Genomic DNA, 18467 nt, shown 5'->3' on the forward strand with positions numbered 1-18467 from the left:
CAGCTAACTAAATTAAATTTTCAAAAATAATTAAACAGATATATTCAGCAGTTAACTCTCAAGTATCTATGCAAATTCACATTTTTATGAACTCAGCTAAAGGTGCAGGACCAAGAATTTTCGCCTCCTAAATATTATAACATGTACTGTCCATTATTTATTTGCATTCTACGCATTCTTTAAATTTCCCGGAAATGCGTAAAGCTCCATAATTTATCAGTAACAGTAGTAAAATAAAACTTACTTATGATCGAGGGTAGCACCACCCATGTATGCTGTTGCACCATCTGCACATGTACCGAGAAAGCCTTTCGGATTCGTAATTGATTCAACGAAGAATTCTGTGTTTCATAACATTCGTTTTTAACATTGTACAAACACACACACAGACTGAGGTACAGAAATAATATTTTTTAAGTCGAAGTGTGTCAATGATAGAATATTCTGTAGTATATTCCGTACCCAACAAGTCAATGCCGCATCCTGGTTGACGTCTTCCATCATTCGCATAGAAGTCTGAAGTACCAATAGGCAGAGAATAACCGAGCTCTCCAGCGCATGTGTGAATAATTTGAACATGTTCTGCGTCCAATTTATCAACTCTTTGATCAAGTTTTTTGTTTTCAAACATTAACTTAGCAGGGTCGAGTGCTATAATGGCAAATATTTCGAGGTCTAGTATACTCCACTGTATCATAATGACGTTTTGTCGGAGATCAAATCAATTTACATAAAAATATATATATATATAGTTTTTAAAAACGTTTTTTAACCTTCGAGTTAAGATAATCTAAGGATATTTTCGACATTTAAAAATTTATCGTTCAAACTGGTAGACCTCACTTGTCTTTCTGCTTATCTTTCATTTGCAAAATCAAATCAATCTACCGTACTGTTTTCAATCTAACGTTAAAATCAGCGCTATTGGATCTTTTTGGAGGATTTTAGAATGCCATTCTAATAATATATCGTGACTTACCGACAATTTCCGCTACTCGGCTCGATTTTCCTATTTCTTGCGCGCTCAAACCCGCGATTTGAGCGCCGGACGAGTGTCCAATAATGCTCAAGTTGCAAATCAGTCTCAGTTCGCATGAAATTCACGAAACTAGCCACATGGAGAGCAACGTGTGGTACGATCTCTGCAACGATGGAATAAATCAAGTTGCTTGATATCTTACCCCAATCGACGACAATGACGTTCCAATTCTTGACCTTAATAATAGCTGAAAAGAAGAAATATTACTTGTCATAATATTGAAGTATTGTATAAATACTTTCTTACTTTCTAAGTATTCCACTATAAATCAAAACTAAGAAAATTATTTATTATTTATTGTATCCGCATACGGACGTTCTGTGACGTTAGTATCCGTAAATAAATGAATTATATTTAATTGACGCCTTACAAGTACGTTAATTATCGCTGGTTTTTAGTAATATTTTCCAAGTTTCAGTTTACAACGATACAGAACCGCGTGAAATCACGAACAAGCATGTTATCCACTAAAACTATAGAATTATTAAAATACTTCCGTAAAATGTAACATTTTTTCATTTTAATGTATTTCATAAATTGTTCTTATCGAATATCTCGACTTGTATGAATACGAAATTACCGAATATTAATTTATTGCCATTTTACTCGTAAAATTATGAAATACCAATGTAACTCGTGGTTAGTAATTATTTCCTTTGACTTCGAAAGCAAGCGTACGATGTCTGAAAATGTACTTTACGAAATTCTGCTATAAATGCTTACATGTTTACAATCTACAAACGTAATGTACGTTGCAATTTTATTTACTGTAAAATTCTGCACCATAGTTACTAGAATCAATTCTATAACCGTTTTGGAACCGACACAGAACTTAAAAAATAGTAGTTAGGAAACTGATATGGCAGCTAGTATAAGAACTGTAATTGAAATCGATATATTCCGAAATTTAGGTTCTGCATAACAGTCATTCAGAGTAGAGGTTCTTTGTAACCGTTTTACTCGGGTCCTTCGTATAACAGTTTGAAACAGTTATTTTCGAAACTGTTTCAAACCCTCAGCTATTGGTTTAGTAATATAACATCCGATGTAATATAACATTCTAAGGACTGGTCGAAGCCCACGTGTACTGGCACGTATAAAACAGAATACAAAGCGAAAGACGCCGCAGTGTAACGTATTTTAATTTACATACAACCTCGGTACACGCTTTTTAATTTTTCGTTTATTTTAATTGATCGGGTGAACTGGTATTTGTTGTCGAATCAAACGCATTTATCACAAGCGAAAATAGGAGCCGATTATGGACAGGTGTGATCGGTACGAGATTTATTGCGATGGAAATTTTGGACGTTAATTGTTCTTAATGGTTACTCTTTAAAGTTCTTTGAACAATTGGTTCTTTATGTGTACTACGCAGCTGTTGTTAGTTTTTAAAAGGATATACGAAGAATCCTAATTAAATATAGCAGTGCTTGCAATCGTCGTGATCGTCGTTATCGTGAATTAAAACAGAGTTGTTTGTTCTTTGAATTCTTCGAGACACTTGTCTTAATATTCCCCGTAGTTGAACACTGCCTCCCTCGGTTCTTGACAATTTTCAGATCCAAAACTGTAATTCACGATTTATTTCTCATTTCAATCGTTTTTAGAGAAAATTACTACAACCCGCGATTAGACGACCGAAAGATTAAACTGTTCAGAGACCAACCATCGTTTTCTTCGTGGATTATTATCAGGACGAAATTATTGTAGCACCATCGGTATGAATCGTACTATCATCGAGAAAATGTCATCAGATATAATTTATACAATTTTTTAATAAAATAGACGATACTCCGCTTGTCCTTATAGTTGACATGTATAGGATTTGTAATAACGACGCGAAATTTCCATCAGAATTGACCGAACATTAAATCACTTCGGCCTTGATCTCATTATGCTTGATTATTTTTTGAATTTTCCTCCGAAATTCTTGCTTTATCGCGCGTCTCAGGCACCTGATATTCGGGTAATAATTAGAATTCTAAATATATCCGTCACCCTCTAAAGGTCTTTAAGTGCTTTCCGGGGGACTGGTTGCAGTTATTTTTGATCGTAATTCTCCTCTGGTTACAACGAAACGTTTTCCTAGGGAGACTCGTGCATAATCTTGGCCCATTTATTTGCGAGATCCTTGTTCGCAAAATAACGAGGCCCACGTGACGTCGTATTTCTTTGCGAGACGATTCTCCGGCGGGTAACGACGAAATCCACTTACTGTCGACGGAAAAATAGGTGCAGGACAAACTGCATCGATTTGTCAGCGCTGTTTCAAATGTCTACGCTGCGGCTGAATTTCGTTTCGTTGCTGATACTTCCTACGATTTCCCTGTTACGTGCTACCTCGTTATAGTTTGAATAAAAAATGCCACAAGATTTTTTACCTAATATCGATCGAAAAGTTTGCGTACGTATAAATATTCTTATCGTAAGATCGCTATTACACGGTGGGACGACGATTCTTCGAGGTATTCGCGTTCTTTAAACGAAATGGCTGCTCATTTCCTATCACTCCGCCACTTTTTAGTCAGTCTGTTATTTTATTAGGTTGTCTAAAAAAAAAAAAAAAGAAAGAAAAAATATTGTGCATTTATTATTATTTTTTTTATTTATTAAACTCTACAGTCTTTTCTTCGTATCTATATTGCGTATGTATCGTTTCCTTATAAAACGAAAGAAACTTTTCGAACAATCTCATGTAATTATGACACACTTTTTGAGAAAATCGCATTGAATGCGATCTGAAATCCAATTGAAACTCGTTATTGAAGCTTCGCCATATTATCTTAATTGATTTTGCACACATATGCATCATATGAATTTATTTGCTCATTTCCTGATAGTCCCATACAGTTACAGAAATCATTTTCCGAACCATTCGCTTTTACTGGATCGTTAGATTCAGAAATTGCCTGTTCTTTCAGTGCATTTGTAAGTCGTTTCGCTTCGATAGAGCAGTATCGGATGCAGGAATCATTTGTCTTGCGCGTAAACGTCGATTAAATGAAAAAGAACCCAATTCACGTAAACGTAACGCAAATAAGATTTACGCGATAGCGGCCGTCAAATTGTTAACATCGCGTTGATTATTATTCTTGGTAAATTTCTTGAGGAGTCGATAGGTATCGTTTTGGTGTTTAAATGGATTAAGAAATTTTGTCTTTTTATATATTTTTTCGATGAAAGGAAAAGGGGAAAGGAAACTATGCGAGTATCGGGTTAAAGGATCCTTTTCTTTTCTTTCTTTGGAAAGATAACGGATTAATGATTAGTTGGAAGAATGTATTTGTAAAAATTACGTAGGTTCTGTTGAATTATTAATTTTCCTATTAATTTTATCGTATAATTTTCATGTAACTGTGTGTTAGAAATTAAGATACTTGAATATAAATGAAGAAGAAGAAGACAAAACTTTGGTGCTTGATTTCAATGGAATTTTAAGGACATATACGTAACAGGCTTCTTTTTTACAAATTACCGCCCTGTTATTTCCTTTTGCGAATTATTTTGATATTTTTCATTTCAATTTCACCTTCATATTGCTACAAAAATTTGTATAATATATTATAACTGGATACCAAATTGTTAAAATATAATATAACCTGACATTTTTAGAGAATGAGGAATACAAACTATATAAATAGCCATTTTTCCCACTGATTTATTTACAATATTTTTAAAAGGACCTTCTTTTTTTTTTCTTTTGCTAACGCCCGCAATTCAATTTTTTACCTTTTCAATTTTTTACTCTTCCACCCTTTGGTTTATTCTCATTGATTTTTTGGGTTTCCCCATAGCTAATCCACTCACTTTTCCACTCACTAAAGTGCACTCTAAAACTACCCATCTGTGCATTGCACATATTCACGCTGTACATATTCCTTCTAAAACTTCATTTTCATTCATAGAATCGATTTAAATACATACCTACTTGCTTGAAGCAGGATTTCAATCTCGAGCAGCTACTTCATCTTTTTCACGTTACCTTAAATAAATTTCACGCGTTGCCATCTAAATTACCAGCATTTCATTTTACCCTCGCATTTACCTTTATTCGCAGAAAGTGAATTTCAAATTGAAACGCGGCAAAAGATGTTATTTTTACTCGTTAAAGATGATTACATTGCAAATTATGCAGATAAACCAAATTGAAACGTTATTAAAACATGTTGTAGAAACGAAACGATGTTTCAAAAATTAGCACCACCGCGTTCGTTAAAATGGCTATTTCAAATTTATTCACATTTTTCTTTCAATTATCAAAAATTCGCCGCGCCGTACTTCTGAACCAATTAACGTGGAAGCTTTGAAATTCGCTAAATTTATTAAATGTGTCGCGCGTTTCCGTTTTCGTTAGAATTCTATTTTGCCATTGTTAGAAAATTTCTTAAATTCGAAAAATCCAGATAAAATATGAGTACGAAAGAATTGTTATTGATATAAACGGGAAATCTGACTTATCGTTAGTTACATATCAAGGTAGTCTTAACATTAAATTGCAAATCGTCGCGTCATTCCGCGAGTCGTTTGGAAAATTTTCAACGTTTTGGACCAGTCGATATTAAATTGCACTGTGCATTTACCAGATTGGAAGGGAATTATTCATTACGAATTTCTGGTCAAAACACGAGATACTGAATTTGAAAGCATACAACTCTTAGTTGGATACTAGTCCTTTGTAGTTCTACGTTGACCTGTTCCTGACACTTTAATAGAAATATTTTAATGTAAATGAGTATGGTTGAAATTGGGTACGAGGTCATCTAATAATTTAATGTTTGCTAGTAAAAAGGTTTATCAAAGAAGAAAAGCGCAATAAAACATTTTTCACAAATATACAATAATATATTTTTTATTATTTTATTGTATAATCTTATTTCCTTTTTTTCGTAGTATGCCCAAGAGACGCAGCACGAGAAGATCCTTCGAGGATTAGCTGTGGGTATCGCATTTACCATGTACGGTCGTTTAGAGGAAGCTGATCCTTTGGTTGCTTCCCTTTGCGCCGATAAGGACCCGATTCTTCGAAGAAGTGGCATGTACACGCTAGCGATGGCTTATTGTGGAACCGGAAACAACCAGGCTATCCGGAAGCTGCTGCACGTTGCTGTAAGTTGTCAGGAACAAATCTCTTTTACATCCTCCTGTCTTGAACTCTGTTTTGTTATTTGTTCCTTTATCGCAGAGACAGAAAGGGATAGAGAGAAAGAGAGAGAGAGTATTATATTTTAGAAGAAGAAGAATAGTTAGAATATTTTAGTTACTTTGAAGAATTTTATGAATGTAACATCAAAGCGTAAAATTCATTCATCGGATGGCAATTGATAGTGATAACGATAGCACTGATATGAAGCATTGTTTTGTATGAAAACAAGCGCGAAAGAGTATTATAAGTCCCATTTAATACAACAAACTTTTCGTATAAAGATAACAAGTACAGGATAGAATATTATCGTGGAAGACTATGCTTTGAAAAAATTTAAATCCTCAACATCTACGAGTCGTTTAATTTCATAAAATATTTATCAATCTTTATAACAGAAAAAAAATGACAATTTCTCAGATACGTTAAGATTACATCTCGTTCTGGTTGAATGGTAAAGTTTTTATTTTTGTTTTCATTATATCGTAAAATAATTAATATTTTTTCGTCTGTACATTCGACACGTGCCCAACCTTCGCATACGTCGTTTCATTCGAACATTAAAATTCTCCACGAGTCGTATTTTACCTTCGCTGAGTAGCTTCAAAGTCCCATTCGCGTTCACCTCTGTTCATTTGCCTTTTCTCTGCTTTGGAATATCAGGCAATTTTATGCGGGAAAGGTAGAAAAAAAAAAGATTAATCTTCCTATTTAATTCGAGTTGCCAATAGGTTGAACTTACGGAAAAAAAATTTCCTTTGTACTGTCCGATCGCTGATTAATTGCTAATGAATGACGATTACGTGGATGCGTTTTAGACTACAACGTGTATAATATACAAAGAAAGGTACAAAACTGACGTTAGTAATTATACTTAATGGACTAGATATCACGTACTTGGTACAAAATAAGTCATTTACTTATCTGAGAAACAACATGGATCCGAAATATGTTACACAGAATTGTTATATTCATTTAATTCAAATTTATCATTCAAATAAAGTGCTAATACCTGACGAAAAAAGCCAGAACTAATCTTGGTTAGTATTGTACAACTCTTGTCCACCCAAGAAAATTTGTTCGCTAATTCGCCAGTTTGTTAGTTACAATAATTTAACAAAAACATGCGAATACCAAATATCGAAATTAATTAATCAATGATCGAAATTCTAGAAATCAGCATTAAAGTAATATGGGAAGAAATAGAAACAGTCCCGACGGTGCATTCAGGATTCTAGCGTAGGATGTTAATTTTTGTAGCAGGTTTCTGAGAAATTGTTGCTATTTCTTTAGCGCCGGTAGACATCATTAGACGTAATTCGTCAGTACATAAACGTAGAAATGATAAAATATTTCTACAATTTTTTTTTTTTTTAACTCAGGACTACGTTACGTTATATTAGGTTGTCCGAAAAGTTTCTTTCGTTTTATAAAGAAATAATAGACGCACAATGGTTTTTGTTTGATATTAGTTTATTGAATTATGCACGAACATAATAATAGAAATATAACGAAATAGATCGTACCTAATTTAATAAAATAATATAAAATAGTTGTTGTTCATTTATTAGCACCTTATAAAATTCGGACAACCTAATACTTTGATTTATAACGGAAAGAAACTAGTTAAAAGCTAGTTAAAGTTTTATTTCAAATTTGAAGCATCAAACAACCCGTTCTATTATAAGACGAATCCTATAACGTAAAATATGTTGTTTCAGGTCTCCGACGTGAACGACGATGTTCGGCGTGCTGCGGTCACAGGCCTGGGATTCCTGCTGTTCAGGTGAGTACCAGTAAAGAATACTTAAGTTCGCGGGGTCAATATGAGGTTGCGGAATGCGAATTCCTCGAAGTGACCAGCTTCCTGTCGGTGTTCCAGACCACAAGTCTGGTATTCTTCGCGTAACTCGCATTCGCGCATTTAATAATGTCATTTTTATTTAGAATAGATTTTGGTCATACAATTTTCTCCTCTCAACTGCAACCATTTCTATGATTGAGAGAAATAATGGAAGAATTTCTATGATCTAGCGATTACTAAAATATTTCTAACAATGATTATTAACATTTTTCTAAATTATTTCGATCTATAAATACAAAAGAATTTCGAATTACGAAATTTTAAACGGTCCAGTCCTTTCTGAGAATATACCGTATAATTTCATCGTTTCGTAATATTCTTCTTTCAAAAATATAGGAAAGTAGAGCTAAAAGCTACATTTTAATATCGTCCGAAAGAATCTGGATTTCTCATTTTCTATTTATTTAGGAAAGAAATGTCTGAATCTCGTTTATTTTTAGACGTCATGCGAAAGAAGGTAGAATCTTCGGTATTTGAATAAATAAGGAAACTTGGTCGTTCGAATAAGAACATTTCCAATAGTGGCACATGTTTTTTTCCCTATAGTGATAGTTTAGTAATCGAAAGAATGACTTCTCAAGGATATTGTTCGTACGAAGTTATCCATTATCATTCGACATACCAGAAGTAGAATAAACGAATATTCATTATTTATACAACGAAGAGAATTACGTAGATGATCATATTATAATGACACTGTGTCGATTATTGGCTAATTGAACGTGTATAATAGGTACATCTGGCTGTTTTTGTCGAAACGGTGTAACGTAACTGTTTGATCGTTTCATTGATCGCTTCATTGATCGCTTCATTGATCGCTGTTTGACGCAGCAGTGTCAGAGTTTCAATGGAAATTACGAAGCAATTGATTCTTGCTGTTGTGTATTTTTTTCAGGCGTTTCATTCTAAGTCATTCAAGGTGAACTGTTTATAAAATTGTTTATATTAACATTATTGAAGGAAATTTCAAACTGTGTGCTATTCTCGATGAAAATCTAAATCGAGTGAAACGCGCACGTTGTTTCCGAGAGATCACACGCGGATTAGCGAATGAAGTTTACATTTAATTAAATTTAAATCTAAAAGAAATATTGTATTAGGGTATAATCTCTTCGTTGCACGATTATTTTCTTGGGCATGTCTTTGAGAGAAGAATCATTTTACCTTAATCAATTCGATATCAGCTTATCAGAGTTCCATCGGCAATTGACAAATTGCCACAGCTTAAAGATCGTATTTAAATTGAGAATGATTTTTTTGTTTCTTTACCCGCTTCGTCGTCGTTTAATTCATCTTCAGAAGAATAGCTATACATCGAGCTGTCAAAGTCGCGGATAAACGACTAAATATAAATAGCGTGTTCTCTCAAGTCGTTTAGCTTTCAACTCGAAAATCACGTTTTCATTACTCTGTTGGTTTCTCTTGCATGGAACGTAGTTTCAGAAAAAAATAATTATGATTTATCTGGGGAAAATTTTGGAAAAATTGCTGAATATTATAGATAACGTACTTAAATCGTTTGAATTTGAATTAAGTTGAAAATAACTTATTGTAATGAATTTATATACAATGAAGTTGTGAAATGTGAGTGATACTTTTAAATTGTACACAACTCTTCTTTTAGATTTCATTCAGTTTCTCGTTCATTGTTACTTTAAAAATCTCTAATCTCTAACAGTTTACCAAAAATACATATTTGCACGAATGTCCATAGTTTAATAATAATCAAACTTTATCGTCAACAAGAATTACCGGTAATGTGCACAATGTTTGCGTACAGTTTCGATCTTGTAATTGGTAAATTTGTTGGAGAAATTGGCAAATAATATCGAATTTCATGAAATAAATACAACGAAGATACATTATGTAAAATATGCGATCTGTTGTTTCACTTTTAAAACAAAGTATGCAAAATACACGAAACGTGCAAAATAAATATGTGGTTGAAACCTTTAAAGGGGAAATAAATTGCTAAACTGTGCGATATTTATGCGATATTATATTTTCATAAATACGGCCGATAAAATGAAATTCGCATAGAAATTTGCTTCATTTACTATGCGTTGTAATAGGTATTTTACATTGGATATTTTATATTTCTTTCATATTCTGCGTAATTTGTACGATTTTGCTCTTTTAAATTATCTACACATTCGTAAATATCCGCCTTCTATTAGGTCGTCCGAAAAGTGTCTTTCTTTTACAGACACGTCTCTTACAACGACGCATCTTTATACAAACATGAGACCTAATTTGTCGAACGTTGTGATTTTTATTTTGATAGAACAAAATGGATCGTACGTAATTCGATAAAATAATATAAAACGGAAAATGTGCACCATTATTTCCTTATAAAACGAAAGAAACTTTTCGGACGACCTAATACAAATAAATTATCGATACTCCATAAGAATATTTACAAAGATATGTTGGATTTATCAGTAATGAAAATCCATTCTACTCTTCGGGTGTTTTATCCCATAATTCCTCGATTTTTCAACCGATTCAATTTCATCTATTGTAAATTTATCCGACGCTTAAAGGCGCGACCGAATCTCCGAATCGGAGCTCTTCCTGAAAATTCCTCGAATTTCCTATTCCAGCCGTGCAGACGACACGGACCGTTTGTTTGCCATCGAATACCTGCCATTGTGCTACGAAACGCGCGAAACTTTTTTAATACGTCGACTTACCGAGTATCCCGTTGATCGACGATCGAAGACGCGAACCAGAGAATGCCGATCGATCGATGCTTTTCATCTCTGAGAATTTGACGGATCGAACGTTCCTTTGAGAACGCTGGCCATTCTCGTTTCGCGATTTCACGCTGCAATTTTCGCGGTCCCGAGGTCCGTACTTAATCTGTACCGACGTTTTCTATCAACCAGACGGGACCAAGGATCGATCAAACCCGTCACTGGTTCCTTTCTTTCGTTCGTCGTATCTTCGGTCATCGGCAGAAACTGTTTTTTCGCGATCGTCTTTATTTATCTTTGGAGTTTTATTTTTTTCTGTTTTGCTTCCATCGATCAGTTGTCGGCATGGCTGTGCTTAGCGATGGGCTCAAGCGCGTCTCGAGTACAGAAATTTGAACATCGACTGTGTCTGTAAACTCGAACTTTCAGTACGACGTTCCGAAATGTCCGAATTCAAAGTTCTCTCAAAGCAGCGTATAGTAAAAGAAGCAAAAAAAGAAAAGAAAAAGAAAATAAGTCTTAATAGACGTACGTCGAAATATTTCGGAATCGTGACGTATAGTAGAGTCCAACTGGTGTTCCGTACATTTGACCCATTAACCGTTTGAGTGCCAGGGGTCTTTGAAAAAACAGGGCGGAAAAATCGCAAACAGCGCGATAGCGCTTGCCTTGATCGATTGTGCGAAGAGAAACAAGCGGCGCAATAGCTCTCGTCATATTTCTTATTTTTATGAAATACATGTTATTATATATGCGTACTATTAGTTTATAAATATTTCAAGTTTTGTCCAATAAAAATTATTCAGAAGATAACAATGAAACACAAAATACCGTCAGTTGTCCGTAGCGTTCAAATGTACTGCGATTTTTCCATACAAAATCTAAACAGCGCGATCGTTCTGCTTGGGACTCAAACGATCAAAGGCAGAGCAGTAAAATAGCACGTAAGAATTGCATAAACGCGCATTATTATAAAACATGGCGCAATTTGCGTACTTTAGATAAGGTTCTAAGGTACTAGTAACCGAGAAAACCGCGATTGAAATATCCGGAGAACCTGAAATACGTCGATTTACATATTTATTAAGGTATAAGAAGCATATTTATGGATAATACGTGATTTAGAGAAGTCCGCTATGCAAATCTGCAACATATACATTTTCCATGATCCGAGGGAAAAAATTGATTATAGTGCTACATGTGTACATACCTCAATTTCCTTAGGATTCATAAAATTTTCCCAGCGGATCTTGGTGGCGGAAAAAAGTACGTATTAAAGTTGATCCCATCGCTATCCGGTTTCCTTCTCGTGTCTGCCGTAAAGTCTTTCGCAGATTCGATAAGGTAGATCCGATCCCGTTTCTGCAGGAATTTCCATTCCTCTTCGAGATGGATGAGCGTCGATATAGAATCGTTTCGTGAACGATACTCATTGTTTTCCTGCCAGAACAGGATTAGGGGTGGCTAGGCTTTTCTATTAATACCGAAAGAAGCTTTTTGTTGTCGTTTAACCCTCGTGCGACGAAGCTTGCTCGATCCTTTTAAGAGCATCTAAAGTGGAAACGCGCGCACATCTTTCCTCGCGATTAGCTCGATCATAATGCCGCGACAGCGTTTCTTTTTCAATGACTTTGTAACTCGCGATCGTTTTACGAATTTCCAATCGTACGATCTAACGCATAGTTTCCGTATCTTACGACGATTCAACTTACGCAAGTAAGTTGAGGTGTTTTGTTTCTCAAAAATCGAATGTTAATTTCTTTTCAACTTGAAAATATCGATTCTTCGAGAAAGTGGAGTCTTCCCCACTTTGCGGACGAGGCTTGTTCTCTCGAAGCTTTGGTTAAAAGTATAACGGTAAACCAACGTAGGTGTAGGCGGTGGAGAAGAGAGGAAGTGCGTCAGAGACGACTTTGAGATTTGGTTATCGTATCGTCGTTCCAGGGTCAGATGAGAAAGTTGCGTATCGACTTGCTTGTCCAAGGATTATCGAACGCCCACGCGGAGATTCGCTGTACGGAGCTTTACGACCTTTGAGTTAAACGATATCGTTGATGGCAGCGTGATTCATCCCCTGTCCGATTGACTTCTAATCTTTTCACCCTCAACAGCATAAATTGCGTGGAGCGTGTTGTTTCACGATTAAGCGACGAATATTGCTTTCGCTCGTGCTAGGAATATACCTGATGTTCAACGTCTCGTACCTGATGTTCAAACGTACGTAACATATGCGAATAACATTTGCAAAAATTTGAAACCATACGAAACGATAGAAAAATTGTAAAGTTATATCACCGATGTATGCAAATATATCTTGTCGCACTTTTTACGATATAAATTACAAAAGGCAGAGAAGAATCATCGATTCTCCATTCAACGAGCTGCGAGGCGTATCAGTTTGCTTCAAGAAAAAAAATTTTTCTCTCGTATCGAAGTTTCGTCGTAGAGCGTGTGTGTGTTCGTGTGTTGGAATTCTTCTTGTTCAACGAGTTCAATGAATCTCGATCCGCGGTGGTCAATCGATACCAGGCTAGGTAGAAACTCTTAATTGAAAACAGTCGATCGATCTCCGTGGTATCGCGGAATGGACTGTCGAACAGGATGAATGGTTGGTAGCCTTGCAACGTGTGAAAGCTGTGGATCATTGAGCATCGATTACACAGGTTGAATTTACTCGCTGGCGAAATATTGTTGGATAACCTTTCGCTACGATCGAATCACTGATCTGTCTCAATGACAAAAGTCACGTTCGACCACATGTGCTCGTATTAATATTTGGATACCGCATTGTTGTTTCCGTATCTGTTGCTTCGTACGAGATCGAACAATTGAAATATCGCGTTGCTTATTTTATTAAATTGTCCGAAAAGTTTCTTTCGTTTCATAAGGTGATAATGGATGAGCAACGATTTCTGTTTTGTATTATTTGATTGAATTAGGTATGATACATTTCGTTGTATTTCCATTATTATATTCGTGCATAATTCAATAAACTAATATAAAAGAAAAAACATTGTGCGTCTATTATTTTCTTATAAAACGAAGAAAACATTTCGGACTAATACGAACCTAATACTTTGAATATAAATCATTCGACGCAGCTTGAAAATACGCAACCAACTTTTTTTTCTTTTAACGAGAACGCTTAATCGTTTGGTAGATATTTTTCTTTCCATTTCGATGATGATAGGGGATTTTACTGTCTATCCTTGCGAAGTACTCGAGGGAGCTTGAAATTTCACGCTGCAACGAGCGTATTTCCGACTTGGAAACTTCCGCCACGCGGGTAATCGAATATTTACCGCGACTTCGGCGTCAGATACGGGGTGAGACGTGACCCAGGTGAGAGCGAGTTGTTGTATCGATGCCAGTCTCTTCTTTTCTTCTTCTAAGGGTTAGTACGTCGCTAATTTTCCGAACTTTTGACACTATCGAGTCAAATATAGAGAAGAACAATATCTTCTATCGCGCAGAAGCATAATTTTTCTTTCCACGATATTAGTTTGAGTATAGAAAAAAGGATCTCCCTTCAAAGAAGAGATCTTCGTGCGCAAGGGAAGATTTAGAAATGTAACGCATACAGATTTATAAATCTCCGTAATCTTCGTGTGAGAAGTAGTTCGTTTAGAGGAGAAATTTTGCAAGGAAAGAACTACATCTCTCGTGGATTAATTAACAACTATTTATTAAAACTTACGCTGATAGATTTGTACGTTTTCCTTTATTAATCGACGGAATATTGAAATCCAATTTGGAGGAAAGCTTTGTAGATATAGTTGGTATGCATTTAATTGAAAGTGATTTATAAAAAACGAAACAGGCTTTTGCAGATTTCGCTCTATGATTCGTTGGAAATGGTGGCTTTTTAACAGAGAATCACGAATAATTAATGTAGCGCAGGTTAAATACACTCGAACAGTAGGCGAAATGATGATAACCTCTGACGTTTTCGTGAAACGTAAAAGAGGCCCGAGCGAATTTTAAGCAGACAGGATCCTAAGCTAAGCTCGATTTTAATCAACGCCGGTAATCGGAGGATAAATGTAAATTAATTTCTACGGGGGCCAGACGAGCATTCCCATCCACTAAATGAGATCCGCGAATCGTGACTAGATTATTTGAATCATCGTCCTCCCTAAACCGTGTCCATTGATTTCTGTCGTGGATACGATTGTTTACGCTGTTCATTGAACTTTTCCATTTGCAAATTTTCTCGTTTCACTGAAACTTAAGATTTCTACCTGAAATACATTAGTTTGTCACACAAGAAATTGCAAGAAATTACTACTACATTTTAAATTGTTACAGTATTTAATATTGTAATAGTGCTATTAAATTAGGCTAGTAGTATCATAAAATTTTTCCACATTTTGCTATAAGTACGTGATTTTCCACACGAATTTCTATTTCAAAAACGAGCACACGTTGATTATATGTTGAGTGTAATCTATTGAATTGGCAACTAAGTGATTGCGGATTTTGTCAATAGCTGGTATTGACAAAATCCGCAATCACTTAGGTGCCAACCCAATACTCAAAAGCAGTTTGAGAGATAATTGTCCGAACGAGATTGTTTCGTACGTTGGATAATTTAATTGTTGCAACAATCGAGTGTAGCCAAATATTTGGCCATCGCTGTTACATCGCAGGCGCTTTTTATCGAAGCAAATCAAACCGGATGCGGTCGATAACGGAGATATATCGCGGTCGTTAAGCGCAACGGTATTTGCATCGTGTCTATTTGCACAATCCATAATTTCTAGGAAACGAATAGAAATTCAACGTTGGACGAATCATTCGCATTGTTACGTTCTTCCCCCTTTTATCTTCTCTCTATCCATCTCCGTTCATAGCAATTTCGAGCACGAAATGATCGAGTTAGCCGAAAAATATTAGCCCGGAGAGCAGGATAGAATAGCAACGACGAAATAACGTTTATATGCATCAGAGAATTTGGTTGCGTGTCATTCTAATAAGAATTTCGTATTTCCGTGGAATATTCGATGTGCTGGCATTTGAAAATCGAAATAACGTGACAAGCGACGGAGGATTAATAAACTACATCCTCGAATGAGTTTTGATTAATCACCGTGGCCTAGTGCGATACCAGGAAGCAAGGATAATTTCCTTAAATTGACGTGATTATCAAGCTGCCCCCTTTCCGCGACTTATCTTCCTGATTATCAGTGTGTAATGCATCATCCGTGGTGACAACCATGATAATAAGTCGGCTTCTTAATTTATTCGATTTTCCCTGCGCATCAAAAAATCGTAGCTAAAAGAAGCGTGTTCTATATTCAGACTTTGTTCGACTATTTTGGAATTTTATCCTTGGAACTTTTCATTTTATAATCTTCTTAACAACTTCGTTTTTGGAATTTCAAAAATTATCTTGGGTACCTGAAAAGAGAGACCTTCGCTCTGCAAAACTCTTTTTTTTTTTTTTTAAATACAATGAAATTACATTTCGACTTGCAAGAAATTTCTAACAGCCTCAACTATTCGTTGTCGACTTATTTTTTTTTTCGCGTTTGACGATATCGAACATCGCTTGACCGAAGATGATCGATTTGATTTTTAATTACGTTCCATTCGATCGCCGATCCCACGCTCGCAATGGAAGTTATCCGTACCAGATGATCTCGCGGGAAATGAAAAATCATTAATGAAGTGGAACCGGAAAAATCGAGGTTTTTTACTCCCTTAACTACTTAAATCGTTCTTATCAACCCTTCCGACGAGGTGGGCGTAACACTCGGATACCATCAGCGTTTTTTGTTGTTTAATGAATTCCCTCGGTCGAGCTTTATAGCCGCTTGCGTACGCTCTGAAGTCGTTTTTCCTTTGAGTTGCTTGAGTAACCATTAATCTCCCGTGGAGGGTACTTAGCGTGCATGCTATATTTATGATAATTGCATCTGTTCCTTCGCAAGAAGTTCTCGATGCATTCGCTTGACGAGCACGGTAAATATTAACTGGCTCGGCACTGGCATAGCACACGCTATATTTAGTAACACAGATATTTCAAGAATAGATTAACATTTTTCAACGATTAATCGTTGTAGCCGATATTTCAATCTGTAATTTTGGCACATGCAGCGTGTGCAGCCTACGCGAAAACGAATACAGCGCGATACTTTCTGCGAGAATTAATTAACATCGTAGAACTGAATTTCTCTATCCGAGGCTCAGTTTCTGCGACGATATCGATGATTTTCAACCTTCTAAGAATAAAATCTTTAAAATATATTTCATAGAACGAATTATCCAATGCGCTAGGAATCAAGCAAGCAGATCGAATTAAATTATAAACAAATTATAATTAAAAACAAAATTCACCGTAGCGAACAATACGTTTTTTACCATCTTGCCCTTTTCGCGTTTAAAGCCTCTGAAAATTTTCATTCGCGATATTATAAGCAGCACAAACCCAATTTCTCTAAACTTTTATGGAAAATTGATGTACGCACGTAATACACACGTAGATGGGTTCTTTGTTAATATTCGTTACACGCGTTTAATTACCCGGTAGCTGAACGGCGAAGGTTATCCCCGCGTTGGATTATTATTTCTCGCGCGATATTGTTATACATCAGCATAATTTATATTTTATACTCGTCTTATATACACTCGCGATCACAAATATCAGGACACTTACCGATATTTAGCACGGATCGAATATTCGAACGATCGTTTCTATTGGGTTGGCAACTAGGTGATTGCGGATTTTATCGATACCACCTAATGACAAAATCCGCAATTACTCAGTTGCCAACCGAATAAAACTTCATAGTCAACTATGGCATTGCGCATCGTAACAATTATGAATTGCAGCTAGTTATACAAAATATAAATTTATAGGGTTTGTACGAGGTATGATCGAAAAGTTCGTGTAATTTTTTTTTCCTTTTTTTTTAGAATGACATGTATATATTTCTCAATATTTATATTTTCCTGCTCAAATCAATCCCCATTAAAAATAATACAATTTTATTTTTCCCAGTCCTCAAAACATTTTTGGTATTCACTTTGTCTTATGCTTCTTAGATCGCTCATATAGAACTCATATCTTTGCGAATACGATTAAGAAAATGGAACATAAAGGTTCGTTTCACCCGCTGAATTTTATAGCGAGTTTCTAATTAAGCGCATCCTTCAAATTTCACGTAAATGCGTAAACACCCGCAGTCTGCTTATAACATAAAATACTAAATAAAGTAAAATTCGTCCGAGTATTCAACACTAGAACTATCGATAGTTAACACGAAGCTATTTCTATCAAAACCAGTGAAAATCACTGGTCTTTAAAAAATACGTAATAATAGAATATTTTTATATTTATTGATTCATTACTTTCTTACAGAAGGAATTCCATGTCACGTAGTAGATTTTTGGTATTATTTGTTGAAGTAACTACTCGAAGAAAAACTCTACATCTTTATTTATGTATACCCGTGACCTGGAGATTGCTATTACTCAGAAATATTCTAAATAAGAAGCAGCGCATATTATTGTATCGAGTATACATTATGTTTTGGGTTGCAAGGTCTAGGAACAAAGGAACTAATAAACAGATTTCTATTTATGTTCCCTGTAGCTTCTAGCCCAAGCTATAAGCTTAACCTTTTTGGTAATGTCCTTTTGCTATAAATATATGAGCGTGCTCCCTATCATTCCATTGTCCAGTAACACTAAGAGAGTAAGGATCCGAATCAGCACAAACTT

The 18467-nt window shown here is 35.4% G+C and overlaps 1 protein-coding gene across 1 annotated transcript in view; it reads left to right on the forward strand.

The window, feature by feature from the left end:
• Nucleotides 1-18467, forward strand: part of Rpn2 (Regulatory particle non-ATPase 2) — an 86954-nt gene that overhangs the window by 3177 nt on the left and 65310 nt on the right. Inside the window, exons 9-10 of the mRNA XM_072001889.1 lie at nucleotides 5933-6148; nucleotides 7904-7968. Of these exons, the coding sequence (XP_071857990.1) occupies nucleotides 5933-6148; nucleotides 7904-7968 (281 nt within the window). The remainder of the gene's footprint in view (nucleotides 1-5932; nucleotides 6149-7903; nucleotides 7969-18467) is intronic.

Source organism: Bombus fervidus, chromosome 4, assembly GCF_041682495.2.
Source record: "Bombus fervidus isolate BK054 chromosome 4, iyBomFerv1, whole genome shotgun sequence".
NCBI lineage: Eukaryota > Metazoa > Arthropoda > Insecta > Hymenoptera > Apidae > Bombus > Bombus fervidus.